The sequence below is a fragment of the Zootermopsis nevadensis genome, unplaced genomic scaffold (assembly GCF_977971745.1).
Source record: "Zootermopsis nevadensis isolate Lab colony 2312 unplaced genomic scaffold, Znev_1.0 Znev_ptg000006l, whole genome shotgun sequence".
Classification (NCBI taxonomy): Eukaryota; Metazoa; Arthropoda; class Insecta; order Blattodea; family Termopsidae; genus Zootermopsis; species Zootermopsis nevadensis.
In genome coordinates this window covers 12,736,345-12,753,307 of record NW_028259138.1, presented here as the reverse complement: position 1 = coordinate 12,753,307, position 16,963 = coordinate 12,736,345, and the positions used below count along the sequence as shown (strand labels likewise).

The window sequence follows — 16,963 nt, the reverse complement described above, 5'->3', positions numbered from 1 at the left end:
ATGTGGTGATTAGTTGTAAATTATCATGGCGAACTCTGGAGGTTGGGCGAGCACGCAGCAGCGAGAAATGTCGGAATTTGACAGTGGAGAAAATTTTTCTACAGAAGATGGATTTAACATTGGCGAACTGTGTGGTTTGGAAGGTACGAATTACGACATTGTTTTGTGTATTCACTGCAGTGAAACATTGAATTGTTGAAATGAACTCCCACATAACACTTCGTCTGCTAGGACTGTATAAAAATTTTATTTATTTGAGTAATACTTCATGTACAGTATTGCGTATTGCATATTGTTAAGTGACAGTTTGAACCCAATTTGTATTATCTTCTTTGAAAGGGCAGTACTTTTACTGCTGTAATTGCTTGCGAATTTCATACTAGAATTTCGTCAGCCATGCCCAAACATTTCAGTTCAAGTAACGTCAGTGTCAAAAGTTTTTAAAATACGTTATGAATGGAAGCACTAATCATGTTGCGTATTACGAGGACCTTGCCATGTAAACTATCTGAAAATTGTTATTAAGTATTTGTGCAATGTATTGATTTGATTTGATCTAAAAATTAAGACATGTTGCATTCTTCCTATAGCAAGAAATTTTCAGATAACAGAAACGTGTTTGCTGACCACATTGTTCACTGTTGCTATACTGAATAAATAACTAGGCAATGTCAAACAATCTGATTGCTTTGTTCTGCATAATTAACTTCACATTATTATTTTGCATTATTGACTACATGTTAAAAGGTGGTAAATAAATTTAATCCTTTATGAAACCTGAATGTTCATCACATATTTACAGATACTTGGTATTCGGTCCTTTCTTAAAGCCGTTTTATATTATCCTTTCATGTGGATTTACATGTTGCAGCCAATGTTAAAAGTAAGTTGTTGGTTTTTTTTTACAGATTTAATAACAAACTGTGAGAGTGAGTTATTCTCCAAAAATAACCTTTTTACGGATGATGCTCTTCTATCTCAACTTGTAGAAGATCCTTTGAAAATAGAAGATGATGTTTCATTTGATTTTCTTAATTTACCCAACACACTGGAGTATATCTCACACTCACATTCACCTCAACCTCAACCACAGACATCACAACAACCGAAGCTCCAACAAAACCACCAACCTTTGCTGTCAAACTCATTTCATACAAATTCAACTGCACTTCCACAAGTTGCTCAGAAATCTCCTGCCCTCATACCATCACAAAACCTTATAGCTTCACTTCCATCTCTAACCATACCAACATCATCATCATCCCCTCTGAATTCTCCCCAAAATACATTGGAAAGTGGTGTCATACATTCCTCAATGCAGCAGAGGGTTACAGCCCCTGTATGTGCAGTTACCCAGAGTCCAGCAGCCATTTTGCTTCAACCAAGTGGTGTAGGGCAGTCAACACAGCAACAGAATCAAAAGGCGTCTCTTTCATTTGGCAACATTCAGAATTCAGTGCCAGGTCAGCAACAGATACACCTCCAGTCTGCGTCTGCTACTGCAGCAGCTTTGCAGAATTCACATATCCAGTTTCAGCTGCAGGCTCTAAAACATCAGAAAACTGTCAAACAGTCATCTGTTCAGAATCAACTGTTGACGTTACAGAGCATGAGGCAGTTGCCAACAGATAATATGCAGCAGGTAAGCACATTTTGTTTTATCATAAAAACAGAGTTAAGAGACTTGTTTTTGCCTATTCGTAATACACAAAATTATTTCAAAGATTACAAAATAATTGCCTCAGAATCATCACAAATCTTGATTTTTTTAAATAACTTAAGTTGTCCTGTTCATAATTAATTTTGACTTTTCGTCCAATCATATTTAATAGTTGACGAAGTAGCTTCATCATCCAGTGGGTAGATATCCCACGGCCTCCATAGTATGCCAGGGTTAAAGGAGGTTACAATGGGCTAGTCATGCATCTTAAATGAGGTAAACAAACATGTAAAAAGTGTTAGGAAGGAAACCTCTTATAAATTATCATTTGGAAAATGATGGAGGAGATGAGAGAATAATGTTAGAATGGATGTTTCAGAAAAGTTTGTAAGAATTTGAATTTGGTTAGACTGGTTTAGGAGAATGTCCAGTTGCAGATTTTGGTGTCCATAGTACATTGAGATAATGGCCGTCTGTGCCATAGCACAGACTCTGCAACGTGCCGTCACCTTGTTTGTTGCTTCAAATTGGCGTCGGGAGTTATGACAGAAATTTCTGTTGTACTCTTTTGCAACGTTTACATGTTACTGAGTGTTGTGCAAGATTTTCTTTGTGTTCGACACAGATAAGGGTATACTAGGGCATCAAGTGTTTCTGAAGTGTAAATTCACAAAGAAATGTCAGAGAAAATGTAGGAGATGTTTTCCAGGGTTTGATTTCCTCACAGAAATGGTATTCAAAACCATGCCAATGAAGCAAGAACAATTAATATTTTAGTAGACAGGATGTAACTGTCGAGTGTTAACACAATTTCATTATTAATAAACATGTTGATTGTGCTCTTTTAGTGTTAATGTATCTATTCAAATAAAACCAATCAACTAAGGACTGTCAATGTGAGATCGAGTTTACCATCTTGAAGACAACAGTTACAGAAATTAAGTTTGGTTACAAGGTCACACGGATGCAAATTGTGTTCAGCTGTGATTTTGTAAGACCATAGTTCATTAATTTTGTAGTGCATCTCACAATCCCTTTTGATATTTCCATTTCTTGCTCAAGGTACTTAAGAGCTACACCAGGTGAATGTTCAAGATGAGCTCCAATTTATTAGACTTTTTCGTACTTGTGGGTTATCGGGACACATCACTTTAAAAATAGGTTAGGTTAGGTTAGGTTAGGTTAATGTGTGTGGATAAATGAGCTCCAATTTATTAGACTTTTTCGTACTTGTGGGTTATCGGGACACATCACTTTAAAAATAGGTTAGGTTAGGTTAGGTTAGGTTAATGTGTGTGGATAAATGAGCTCCAATTTATTAGACTTTTTCGTACTTGTGGGTTATCGGGACACATCACTTTAAAAATAGGTTAGGTTAGGTTAGGTTAATGTGTGTGGATAAATGAGCTCCAATTTATTAGACTTTTTCGTACTTGTGGGTTATCGGGACACATCACTTTAAAAATAGGTTAGGTTAGGTTAGGTTAATGTGTGTGGATAAATGAGCTCCAATTTATTAGACTTTTTCGTACTTGTGGGTTATCGGGACACATCACTTTAAAAATAGGTTAGGTTGGGTTAGGTTAATGTGTGTGGATAAATGAGCTCCAATTTATTAGACTTTTTCGTACTTGTGGGTTATCGGGACACATCACTTTAAAAATAGGTTAGGTTAGGTTAGGTTAATGTGTGTGGATAAATGATATATACTTGAAAGTTATTATCCACACACATTAACCTAACCTAACCTATTTTTAAAGCGATGTGTCCCAATAACCCACAAGTACCGACTTTTTTAAATCAGTACTCATCATTTTGGTTTTCTGTTAACATGCTATTTGTATTTTTTACTCTATTGTCAAGATTCTGAGTACTGATTCTGCCATGATCTCAGAAAATGGTGTGAATTTTCTCTTGCATTTCCTAGTGGATATACGCTTTACATATAAAAAAACATGTGCTCTAGCATAAAAATAATGCAAAGGGAAACTTACACAATGCTGAGTCATGCTAATATTGCAAGGGAAATATAAATACCACTTCCTCTTACTGTTGATGCACATAGCAGTAAGGCTGTGCTATGAAACAGACGCCGTGTGTTCTCCATGCGAGTACCAGCGCATTAATCACCGGTCTTTTATCGTTTAACTTGCGCGTTTAAGCTCGATCATACAGAGATATGGACATAGGATAAAGAAGGACAAGTTTATGATAGTTGTGTTTACTGTACTAAAATATTGTGCTCGTGTATCAGGTATTGGTTCAGGCTCAGTTAATTAAATCAGAACCACAGCTAAGTCCTGCTACAGTGATGTATACTACAGCCCCAGTGACAGGCGTGACTGTGACATCTAGTGGTAACCCGCCACCTCCACCAGCCTCCATTCACACCCTCGTTAACACTGCTCATGGTGCAATTCTAGCTACTGGTGAGTCCTGGTAAAGTGAAAATTCTTTTTTTTTTTTTAAGAATTTTGCCCATTTTAATGTTAATTTCTGAACACCCGTTCTAGTACCAGGTGACTGAAAAGAAACACGACATGTAAGCCTCAAAAAATAAATCTTCACCAGTTGCATCAACATGCAGAAAAATAAATGCATAAATCGATGAACGCAGTGAATATTTCCAACATTTAATACAACATTGGGTACTTGTGGGTTATCGGGACACATCGCTTTAAAAATAGGTTAGGTTAGGTTAGGTTAATGTGTGTGGACAACTGAACGAACTAACAGATAACAACCCTAACCTAACCTATTTTTAAAGCGACATGTCATGATAACCCACAAGTACCCAACATTGGTGTTTGTTTCTGATTTCAACGTGGGTTTTTCTCTTTCTTTCTTTCTTTCTTTCTTTCCTTCTTTCTTTCTTTCTTTCTTTCTTTCTTTCTTTCTTTTTTTCTTTCTTTTTTCTTTCTTTCTTTCTTTCTTTCTTTCTTTCTTTCTTTCTGTACTTTGTGTAAATAACAAATTAATGATACATTTTAGAGTTCTGCAGAACTAAACACGACAGGTTGTACTGTTTTAATACCAAGTTTTATTTAACGTTATGCGTTTAATTTTGGTCCAACCAACTAACCAAAAAGCTAACTAAGGGCGGAGGCCTGCGCTAGCTGGTGTGTGGTACTGAAGGTGTTCATCACTGTCTTAGGGTTTTAAGATGTATCAGTGGAAATGATATCTACTAATTTCGTTCCTTTTTAACGTAAAAAGTACTGACTTAGTTCACAATATTGTGGAAGACGCACGATTTTCAAAATAAAGTAGAAATCATCCCAGAAATTTGTGAAAAGACCAGTTTTGGGGTAAGAGTTGACAAGAAAAGGCTTTATGAGCCTAGAATCATAATAGTTTATGAAGCAGGAGAAATATTGACTTGAATTTTTCTATTTTGTAGGTATACCTCTTGTGTTGGATGCAGATAAGCTGGCTATCAACAGATTCGCAGCCATCTCGCAACATAATAGAGAGCCGAAGGTGAAGGAGGGAAAAAGAAGCGCGCACAATGCCATCGAACGTCGCTACAGAACGAGTATCAACGATAAAATAGTTGAGCTCAAGAACATGATTGTTGGAAATGATGCAAAGGCATGTGACAATTTTTATTTTTATCGTGTAATGTCGTGTACTCGCTTCCGCTTTCTGTTTTTATTGATACCTTAACCAGTCTTATGCTGAGATTGAGGTGTACAATGTTGAAATAATATTTTCTGATTTAAGTACTTCGCATTGTAATGTAATCTCTAGAGATCTTTAGAAATTACGATTTAAAGTAACTTCTTTTTCATTTTTTGACAATAAAAGGATGGGTTACCAAAAAATAGGAAATGACAAACAAAGCATTTATATTTCCCTTAACAGTTCTATGTAGAAGAGGTTAAAAATGTGAATTATCTTCATAAAAGGTATTTGTTTAGTTATAAACATTGGAAATAATGAGGATATGTCCATATCTGCCAACTATAATTCACAGTAGAATCGTAATATAACAATTTCCAATTTTCCCTTAAAAACAATATTACGTTAATGTGCCATTTTCATGTAGATAACACAATCTCCCCCCCCCCCCCCCATTCTTTAATTAAGTGAATTTAATTGGCTCAGTGACGATCTTTTGTGAAGACGGTGATGAACTTTCAGGCTCTATAATAAAGCTTTTTGACCAGATGAATATACATATCTGCTGTGTACCATGTATTTTTAATTACGTTATTTTAAGGGCAAGATAAAACTGTATGAATACTTTTCAAGATGTTTGACAAAAAGAGAAGATTAATTTTTAAAATATCGAAGAAGGAAATATCAAATTTATTCTGTGAGCCTGTGTTACTGGTAAAACTTTGCTGTAAATCTTTTTATGCCAAAAAAAAGAAGAGAATTCTGATTATTAAATATGTTGGTTACTAATAACATTATTTTTTTGCAGTATTTGTTATTAATCTTGAAAGAATTGTTTTTCATGTCTTTATTTTAGTTTTCATTTCAGCTTAACAAATCGGCTATCTTGCGGAAAGCTATCGATTACATCCGGTACCTTCAGAATTCAAATGCGAAGTTAAAACGAGAAAATATGACATTGAAAATGGCGGCTCAGAAGCCACTGAAGGAACTGTTGACAGATCCAGTAACTGCTGCAGAAATGATGAAAGATGACTGTTCAGGACCCATCACACCACCTCGTTCTGATGAATCTTCACCGTCGCTGTCGCCTCCACACTCTGACAGCAGCTCATTGCCACCATCACCTGATGATTCGTACTGTACAGAGGTATTTGCTTTATATGTTGATGAAGTATTGACATAAATTCACTGGAAACGCTGTATAAAGGCCAGTTGATTTGGGAAAATGGATTTATTATTAACATTCGGGTCTTTATTTATTGTTTGTAGCTGAAAGATTAGCAGATACAATTTATTTATTATTGTTTGATGCCGTACAATTGACATTAAATTTAGGATACATTTAAAATAGCCAAGAACTGAAATCCTGCGTTCTAAAAGTTAATGTATTTTGTGATACAGGTCAAGGACGAAGATGATGATATGATAGGTGTCGGCGTAGCCAGAGGGATGTTGGATCATTCGAGGATGGCCCTGTGTATGTTCATGTTGGCTGTGGTTGTATTTAATCCGTTTGGAGTATTTCTAAACAGATATGTTGATCGCGGCAAAGACTACTCTTCTACAGTGGTTGAAGGAAGGACCCTACAGCATGTGGACAGTGAGTACAAAAAATCTTATTTATTTTTGTCTATAATATGTTGGTTGTTTAATGATGATGTACGAGGGGCACTCAAAAAGTTCCCGGAATCGTGGTATAGCACTGTAATGGTAGGACATATGGCAACGCTTACCTAATCACCTTCAAAGTACGACCCTTGCACACACACACACTTGCTCCATCGATCCTGCCTTTGTTGGAAGCAGCGGTGGAATTCTTAGTTTGGAATCTTCAGAGTTCGGCCGTCGCATTCGATTTGATGTCCCCTTTGGTTGCGAAACGCGCCCCCTTGAGGCCCACTTTCAGAGTAGGAAACAGCCAGAAGTCACTCGGAGCGAGATCCGGAGAGTATGGCGGTTGGGTGATGACGGGAATGCTTTTCTCGGCGAGGAATTGCTGCACAACCAGCGATGTCTGGCTCGGTGCGTTATCGTGATGCAGAAACCACCCACCCTGCCACTTATCGCGCCGATTCCTCCGAACTGCTTCGCGCAACCTCTGCGACACTTGCACATAGAAATGACCCGTAACGGTCTGTCCAGGCGGTACGAACTCATGGTGCACCACACCGTCGATGTCAAAGAATGCCATGAGCATCGCTTTTTTTTTTGGATCAGACGAGGCGTGATTTCTCTGGTGGGGGAGACGACGCTATGTGCCGCTCGGATGACTGCATCTTCGTCCCATGACTCATCACCAGTGACGATCTTTGTGAGAAATGTCGGGTCCTGCGTACTTTTCTCAAACGGGAACTTTATGATTGCTCTACGTACCAACTGCTGAGGTCTTGTTGTTGATTATGATTATAAGTGATGAAGTGGAATTGGTTGTAGCCTATTTCAAGGTTTTATCTTGGAACAAATCTACAAGTTCACATTGTGTCATAACTCAGAATATACGCTGCTGTGAGAAGCTCAGATCTCATTCAGAAATTTATGAAAAAATTAGTGACTTTGGGAACCTCGTGGATTGAGATTCGATTTTTACCGAACAAATTATATTATAAGAATCCATTTCTTTTATAACATGAGTTGTGTAATTTGTGTGGGATACATAAGTGGAAAAAAGTAGGGATGTGTGGATTATTTAATATATAAACCATGAACATTAACTTTGTCTCTTCAGCCTTAAATAATAATTTGTTAACATAAACTTGTGTCCTGTATGTCGGTTCATGTTGTAATATTGACAGGTTCAGAATCTGGGATTTGGCAGTGGGTAGGTTCTTCTCTGTTCCTGTGGATGTTCAACTTTATAGTTCTTCTTGGTTGTCTTGTCAAGTTGTTCGTGTATGGGGACCCAGTAATGCCAGCCAAGTCAAAAGAATCTGTTACATTTTGGAGACACCGGAAGCAAGCCGATTTTGACTTGTCTAAGGTACGTTGATACAAATTGTTTGCGCATTTAACTCTTTCGGTGTCAACTGACAAAGATCTGTACAAGAAAAAAAAAATATCACTGAATTTTTGTGAATTTATTTTATTTTTTAGATTTGATGAACAAAATATTTATATTTTCTCACTTCACTGGGTACTTGCAATTACATGTAGGATCAATATAATTGACAAATTTCTTTCATGACTTCAGTAATTGTTAATAGCATAGGTGTTGGAAGTGAAATGTATTTGCTTAAAAAACTGAATATATGTATTAATGTTTTTCTGTGAGACATCCAATTTAATCTTGCATTTTTTTTTTTTGTTTATCCATACTTGGTGCCTTTCATGTTACAAATATGGTCGAGAAACTCTTTTGTAGTTTATTTCGATGAGTCAAAATGAAGATGGGCTTGAATTGTTAATGCTATGGAATTCTTACCCCTAGATTGAATACTGTAAATCTTCAGTTACGCCCCATAAAGAAGGGTGCAGTAAAATAGTAGGCAGAATTCTATTGTGGTTATATAATTCACAAATTGAACAAAATGCTCGTGGGAACTTGCAGGGTGACCATGCGGCTGGGGATCAAGAACTGAGACGATGCCTACAAGCTTTTGGTCAGTCTTTGCCAGGATCGAAACTGGAATTGTTTACGTCCACAGTATGGCAGATTATACGGCAAATTTTACACAGGTTGTGGATTGGAAGATGGTTGGCAAAGCATTCTGGAGGGTTTTTTGTTGACAGGTTGGTACTATATTTATATGAAGAAAGAGTTTACTCTCTGCTGGCTGTGCCCATTCCTTTCTGTATTCCTCTACGTATAATTTTTCCTAATGGACTTTATTTTTTGAGGACTTACGTACAGCATTAGACTCTGTGCCCATGGTCTGGGATTTCAGACTGTCTGGTTCCAGTGGACTCTTGTGGTTGCTTTTCCCATCTCCAATCTTGAACAGAAATAATTTCGTAAACTTAGAGAATTCTGGACCAGTCTCACCGCTCTCTCCCTCAACACATCTAACAGTGGGTTGGAATCTTTCAGTATCAGTTACGAAGGCTCTTAGTTAAACTAATAACCTTCGGAGCCATAAATAAATAAATTGTCTTTAAACCTTAGGCTGCTTTATTATCTCCTTAGCCAGAGAAAAATTATTAAACTTGAAGCAGAATCCGCATTGACAAGCCAGTAGGTAATCGCATAGTCAATAAATTCTCTGGCTTTTAGGGAACCTCAATGTTCATTACTGTCTCTACAAGAGTCTGCCGTTGGACTGATATCCTGAACTACTTGAATCCTGCGTACACCCTCGGACACTGTTGTATTATTTTTCCATTTATGCCTAGAGCTTCCCTTCACATTTTTCCATAAAAACTTTAAAATACACATACATACTATTAGGTTTAATTCAGAAATGATTTGAAAAATATTTATTTACCTAATTTTAATTAATTTAACGGTATTGGCTGTTTGATTCAAGTGTGGCAAGAAGAGAGGCATTGAATTCAACAAAGGAACTATCACTTGTGTACCATCGTTTGCATCAGTTGCACCTAGTGAGTGGATCAACAGATGGACATTGCGCTGGTTTTATGTTGGCATTTAGCGCGGTCAACATGGCAGAGGCTTCAGCACATCTCCTTTCGGCAGAACAGATTGCTGATATTTATGTGGCCGCTGCCTTGCGCGTCAAGGAATCATGCCCATCGTTTCTTCAGTTCTTTAACAGGTAAAAGAAATTTATATTGCACTAAAATGACCACGTTTCGAAAGTTGGAGAGGCGGACACGCGCTAGTGGACGTTGACGGGGGTTGAGTGCCCCTGCATATGCAGTTCATACGTTGCAATTAACACTCTGTGATTGAAGATGGCAGTCTTTTCTTTCTCTGCAAGAATCAAACAGATTGTATATTGCAGGGTCATATGTGCTAATCACAATTATGTGAAGAAATAAAGGGTTTGTCCATTGATAAATGTTGTATTGGACATTTGCGTCGAAGTAATAAATATGAGTGGTAACCAGGGCTGTGGAGTCGGTACTAATATTTCCGACTCCGACTCCTTCATGAAAGCTCAATATGTTTTAATAATGGTAAACCTACTAAAATGGTAAATGGTACCACAAGATATTTCATCACCACCACGTTAATCATCAGGCTACTTTTTAGACATATCCTATATTTAAACATACGGGGTCCGCAGTGGCCGCGCTGTCTGAGGCGTGGGCCTTCTGCTGCTTTGTCGCTGGGACCGTGGGTTCAAATCCCACTCAAGCCATGGATGATTGTCTGCGTTTTTCTGTGTCGTGCTGTCCCGTGTACAGGTAGAGGCCTCGCGACTGGCCGATCCCTCGTCCAAGGAGTCCTACCGAATGTCTATAGATCCAGCCGACAAAAAGTTGGGACCCGCAGTGCTCAGGCACTTGAAGAACGGGTCGTTCCCGGTATTTAAATATATGTCTAATAGTTATTGCAGAAATCTGTTGATTTGTATACAGTTTGTATTCTTAAGGTACTGGAGGCAAAGTTTCAAGGCATCCCACACCATGTGGCTCAACGCGTCGTTGAATCTCCCTTAGCGTGAGGCCAGCGGCGGCCCACACGATAGCGAAAGTGTTCTTAAGATTTTATGTTGAGGTTGGAGTCGGTACATTTTTACCAACTCCACAGCCCTGGTGGTAACACGCCCTCGGATGTTACTGATTTGAACACATCTTGTATGTGTTGAGCAAACCATGTCACAGAGCTTTAGAAAATTTTCATATTTAGAATTTTTAGCTTAACATTCATTTAACGTGTTGACTCAGGAACAATGCTTCTGTCTTATCTCAGTGCAGCTATTTTTATCCGAACATTAGTGATTTGCGATGTTGATGTGGTAAAGAAATTAATGGCAAAATATCTGGGTGTGTCCTTTGAGGTTATGTCCAATAAACCAATGATAAGAGAAGAAGAAATGATGATGAAAGAATTGTACCACTGGAATCATGTACAGTAGGAAAATAATCTTTGTGAGCTATATTAGAACCTGTCCTATGTACGAGGTTGAGCCAGTTTGGTCGACTGAAACAAATGTTACAGATGATGCAAAGACAAAATTACTCACGCTGTATATTTTTTGCAACTTTTCATTTACTCTTTTCTAGGTTTTATTTGAGCTTGGCCCGACATGTCTGCTTTAAAGGATGTAGCCAGGTACCTATGCGTCTACAATGGCTGTTCACCGCGTATGGACATCGATTTTTTTTATCACACCGCTGGTCGTATGGTTTCGTGGCTCCTTCTCCGTTCAGTAGCCTAGGAAACCACACCGATCCTCTGGCTTACGTTATGCGTGCTTACCGGGAACACTTGCTAGAACAGGCGTTGCAGACACTTGTGGCTCCAGGGAGCAAACTTAATGCCTATGATGAAGAACCACTGAAACGAACCCAAACATCCGATGTCCTCACGTACGTTCATCTGCTCATGGAAAATTCACTTGCCTCAGGAGGTCATAGTGATGCGTCACACCCACTAACATCCGCAAACATTCAAGTGGCATGTAAGTTCTGAAATATTATGAAATTTGAGAGAATGCTTATGCCAAACCCCAGCCGAGCTGTAACGATTGGTTGACTGAACTTTCCTTGCATAGCTTTTCTTTTATGTCTTTTTGAAATCTTCATTTATTTGGTATTTCCGGTGGCTTTACATATTTGTTTGTACAGTGACCGGAGGTGTAAATTGTTTAACTGCGGTAATTTTAAAGGAAAGAAAGTGCAAATGTATGGTAGTCCTTGACGGTATTCATTGTAATTATTCATACATTTTTGGACCAGTACAACATACAGTTGTCTGAAAATTTGTACCCACCGACGTAACCACAGAAAATACGATGTGGCAACACTGTACAGGGAGGAGGAAGTAGTGGCAATGGCTCTTGAGTGACAGACAATATCACGTCTCATTTTAGGTCAGTCGTAGATTACTTGCTTTACATGGAATTTGATGTGTAGGTTGTGGTATTCTGCGCGACCTCAGATTTGTACTTTTGAATATTCTAAAGACATTGATGACAGAATGATGGATGAGGAAAATCATGATGTAGACATTGAGGTGGTGTGATCTGGTGGCCAACCTTTTTCTTTTGGATCCATTTTAATGTTATGCTCCAGTCCAGTGGCATTCTTCCTTGAGGCTTTGCCAGTTTAAGTTTTATATGCATTTTTTGCTCTTTATTTAATTACTGATTGATTAATTAAGAGTTCTGTGTTTATATTACAGGTTCAGAGGATGAGCTTGCTCACTGGTGGTCAGGTGTTGTGGGTGTTGCAGCATATTGGTTATTGGGAGAAAACGCACAAGCAGAACGCCTTTATCCGAGAGTGGAAACATTTCCCGAGTGCTTGGATAAGTTGACGGATCCTCTTCCTCATGCTGTGCTGGCAGCAATTAGAAGTAGGAAAGTGTTTCTGAGTCAGAGTTGTCGTCATTCTGGAAACAACTCTGTTAACGAGGCTGTTTTGTCGGTGTGCAATACTGCTGGACACTGTCTTGGTGACAGCCTCACGTACAACAGCTGCAAGCAAGACAGCAGTATGGTACATGTAAGTAATGTAATTTTATTATTGATTGTTATATTTACAAATCCTATAAAAACATTTATTAATATAAAATATAGGACTGATCATGTCTAGCTTTGAAGTGAGATTTAGATTCTCATGGCAGTGTAGGCATCTGTGTTCGTCTTCTGCATTGGAATGACGTGGACTTACAGGTAGATACCAGCATTTCAGAGGAACGCAGCTGCCTCCATCCCTGAAGATACAGGTAGTATGTATATTTTATGGGGTCCGCAGTGGCTGCGCGGTCTGAGACGGCCTTGTGCCGCTTGGTCGCTGGGACCGTGGGTTCGAATCCCACTCAAGCCATGGATGTTTGTCCATGTGTTTCTGTGTTGTGCTGTCCTGTGTATAGGTAGAGGCCTTGCGACGGGCCGATCCCTCGTCCAATACTTAAATCGCATCATGAGCCAAAGTCACAGCTGATTTCTGGGGTGCATTGTAGTTGCATTGCATATACCTATGAAAAAGTGCAATACTTCTGTAGTGCAACACCAGAGACCAGTGTAAACAGCGTTAACCTGGTAGATGGTGTGTACAGCAAGAGATAATCTTTAGTGCTCACATCATGTGAAGAGAGGAATCCTCTTTGCATCTGATGCTCCTTTCGTGTGAGTGGCTGGCAGCGGGTGAATAGAAAATCAATCCATCGTTTAATATCAGTCAGTTTTAGAGAATTACGTATCAACCATTAATCACATAGTGCAGGATGAACAAATATAAAGAATTAAACTAAATTAACATATGTAAGATATGAGGTTTTCACAGCAGTGAGTATGAAGATATCCGTCTTCTGGGTTGTTGCGCTGGGTAGTCTGGTCGATGTTAGCCAACGTTTCAGATAGTGCTGGAAAGTGATACGAGCTTTCAGTGTCAGTAATAAGAAGGTGATGGCAGCATAACTACAGTTCATATGGAAAAAATTAACCCTTCATTACCATGCAACATTCTGTCAGTATAGTATTTTGCGGAACTTACACTGTTTATTCAACAAACAAAAGAATGGAACTGAATTATCTCTGTTTAAAATTTAGTCGGTATATTATTTGTGCAGGTGGCATCCTAGGAACTGATGTTTTCATGCTTGGTAGTATTACATTTCTAAAATCTTGAAACTTTAATTTTACTAATCTTTCTTACATAATTCTTTTCAAAATTCCATCGGATTGCCATCTGGCTCTACTGCTTTCCTATTCCTTTTTTTTTAGATATTGTTTCCCCTACCTTGAGTAGTAAATTCTTGTGGAAAGATTTACCTGTTTTTAAAACAACTCTGAAATGTAATACTATTTGTTATTCCACCATTGTCTCATCTGTGTACTAAGCCCAACCAACCAGCTCTTTGGACAACAAATATTTGTTATGAGAAGGGAATCTGAAAATGTTATCTTTAATTCTACTACTTGTATATTTTATAATCTGTTTGTATAGTTGGTGCAACTTCTGGTGTGTGATTGGTTGCTTGAGACACGAACCATTGTGTGGGAAGAAGGGCTGGAAATTGATGGGTCAGGTGCTGTTCCAGTTACTAACGCTGTTCTAACTGGTTTCCAGCAGAACCTGTCATCCCTTAGATGTCTTGCACAACATATTCCAGTAAGGGGCTGGTATTGAATATATAATATCTTAATTATATGAAGTTTTAATTACAAAGGATTACATTCATTCCTACATGACATTATGAAGCCTTATCTTCAAAATATATTTAAGAAACATCTTGTTTTTATTTATTTTGTTAACTGTTATATACGGACAGTATATAAATTATCTTTACAACTTGTGGATAGATTCTTTATGAAAATGACAGATACGTTGTTTGAACATCATCTGTGAGAGAAACTCCCAAAGTTTCATCGACTTCCTGGTAGATAGTAGCACCCATCGTCTTAATAAAATTCAACCCCAGATTTATATTTTAGAACCACAATGGCTACATTATATATATTATTGAAGTTTTGCCTTGTATTTTAGCGTAGAAGTACTCACAGCTTATTAGATAGATGCCTGTGAATGATTAGTGCATTTTCATGAATAATCTTATTCATACTGGAGGTAAAGCAACTAGAATGTGAGGGTGTCCATTCACCCCTGTCTAGTGTGAAGACATAAAATATGTGGTACTTTACTATGTAAGATAGTATGTCCTTGTTATTGAATGAAAGTGTCAAAATGTGAAATGTGACGTTAGGACTTCAAGAGTAGCGTAATAATAATAATAATAAATAATCCGTGGCGTAACAGCTACAGAGAACCAAAACCGACTGCTTGCCTCACGTTCACATGCCTAAGCAGAGGTGAACGATCATCCAACCGGATATAGGGTGACGTGTGGTCAGTGCGACGAACCCCCAGCCATTGCTAGTTTTCATGACCGGATTACGCTACCCATTGTATGTATCATTAAAAAATATAAGTTGCTTTAAATAGGTTGAATCCTACAGCTTACTAGACTTTACATGTGTGTTTAAGTTTCCTCGTGATCGATATTTTCAGTCGGCACTTCCCCGTGTGTTCTTATATGAAGCCATAGCACGTATGATGGCAGGTGCATCACCAGGTCGCACACAGCAACTGTTGGACCGCAGCTTGCGTCACAGGCATAGCCGAACATCTCTAATCTGTGGCAAAGGTGTGTGTCTCCACGAACAGCTCAGATTTTATATAGCATTGGTTCCAGCATGTACCATGTTATGATTCAGAAATAACGTGACCTCTTCTTCAGAATTGCCTCTGTAAAGGGATGGGACTGCAGATTTAAGCCTCCAGATCTCTATGTTGTCCCATTTTTCACCTTTTACTTCAGTCACTACTTCTCAAACAATTTAAACAGTGATCCTTGCTTCGTAGTTTGAGAACTATTGCCATGGAATGTTTTTAAACGTAAGTGCTGAAATCTAATACCACATTTTGGTCTGACTATTGAGAGGTAATTATGTCATGCTTCACTTTAGATAAAAACCAACAAGAGTCTGGAGGTGAGAGAGAGCACGCGGCAGCCCTGTACATGGCGTGTCGACATCTGCCTACTCCGCTTCTGTCCTCGCCTGGTGAGCGCGCTGGGATGTTGGCCGAGGCTGCCAAGACACTAGAGAGAATTGGTGACCGGAAACGATTGCAGGATTGTTATCGTCTTATGAAGTCGCTCGGAAGCAGTTCTGTCACAAATTGAACTCTTGTGTTAGGGCTTAAATTATCAGAATTCTGCAACAGGTTGCGAGAAAAGGAGAATGTAATAGTGAGTCCTCTACAGGAATCGTTACGGAGATTAAGAATGATGAAGAATGGTAATGTCATCAAATATTGGATAATAAGAATGGTACAACATTCAGAATAGGTGACCAATAAGAAGTCAGTACTGAATGACAGGTAAAATAATGATGCAAGGTGTAATATTGTGCCGCCAATTTGAATGGAAAGTTTTTATTCTATTCAGATTTTTAAGAACCAGGACTTTTATTTTCGCACTAAGAAGCTGGCCATAATCATACTGTTATTTATCTTTCATTACTTTTTAGCAGCATCAGTAATTGTAATCAGTGGCTCAGATTGCCCCTGCTAAAACCTTTTTATCAATTTTTATTGATCTTCCAATGTCATTTTTTCCAGCCCCCCCTCCGTTTTTGGAATTTTTTTCCTTGCAAGCACCATTTATTTGTGTAATCTGAAAATATATTTTAATCTGTAATTTCTTTCTAGTTCGTATTTAGAGATTGTATTTTTTTTACAGAAGTCTAGAAATGCATTTTAGCAGCTTCAGTCCTTTCCCCCCATCCCTCTCTCTCTCTCTCTCTCTTTTTTTGTATCCAACCTAATGATGTGTATGAAGTAACAGGTCTTGCTATTCTTATACAGCATCTTAGTTGTTGACCATAAATTTTCATTGTTCTTCTTTTTATAGCATTGAACCTTGATAATTATAAAGAAACAGATGCACACACTCATTATTATTTAAGTAACAATCAAACAGGTGATGTGTTTGGAATAGGAATGGACAGTCATATGCTGTAAGGTTGCTTTCACCCGTGAGCCGCTCAACTGAACAGCTCGCCGAGCCGGTATGCAATTCAGAGTTTGGCTCTCATGAGCCTCCGCTAC

General features: G+C 38.3%; 1 protein-coding gene across 2 annotated transcripts; it reads left to right on the top strand.

The window, feature by feature from the left end:
• SREBP (Sterol regulatory element binding protein) lies at positions 1–16,553 on the top strand. 2 transcript variants are annotated; one of them, XM_022079574.2, is made up of 14 exons: positions 1–143; positions 909–1,642; positions 3,915–4,089; positions 5,061–5,251; positions 6,150–6,431; positions 6,686–6,884; positions 8,077–8,261; positions 8,829–9,010; positions 9,745–9,993; positions 11,411–11,808; positions 12,531–12,853; positions 14,300–14,464; positions 15,362–15,497; positions 15,820–16,553. In XM_022079574.2, the coding sequence occupies exons 1-14, from the start codon at positions 26–28 to the stop codon at positions 16,035–16,037; spliced, it is 3,555 nt and encodes a 1,184-aa protein (XP_021935266.2). In that variant the 5' UTR covers positions 1–25; the 3' UTR covers positions 16,038–16,553. The 2 variants fall into 2 exon arrangements, with proteins under 2 accessions (XP_021935266.2, XP_021935265.2); XM_022079573.2 differs by having other exon boundaries at positions 6,138–6,431.
• Positions 16,554–16,963: the final 410 nt, after the last annotated feature.

Coding starts and splice junctions, on each gene's coding strand:
- SREBP (XM_022079573.2), top strand. CDS start 26: ATGGCGAACTCTGGAGGTTGGGCGAGCACGCAGCAGCGAGAAATGTCG. Junction 1,643..3,914: donor CAACAGATAATATGCAGCAG/GTAAGCACATTT, acceptor CTCGTGTATCAG/GTATTGGTTCAGGCTCAGTT. Junction 8,262..8,828: donor CCGATTTTGACTTGTCTAAG/GTACGTTGATAC, acceptor GGGAACTTGCAG/GGTGACCATGCGGCTGGGGA.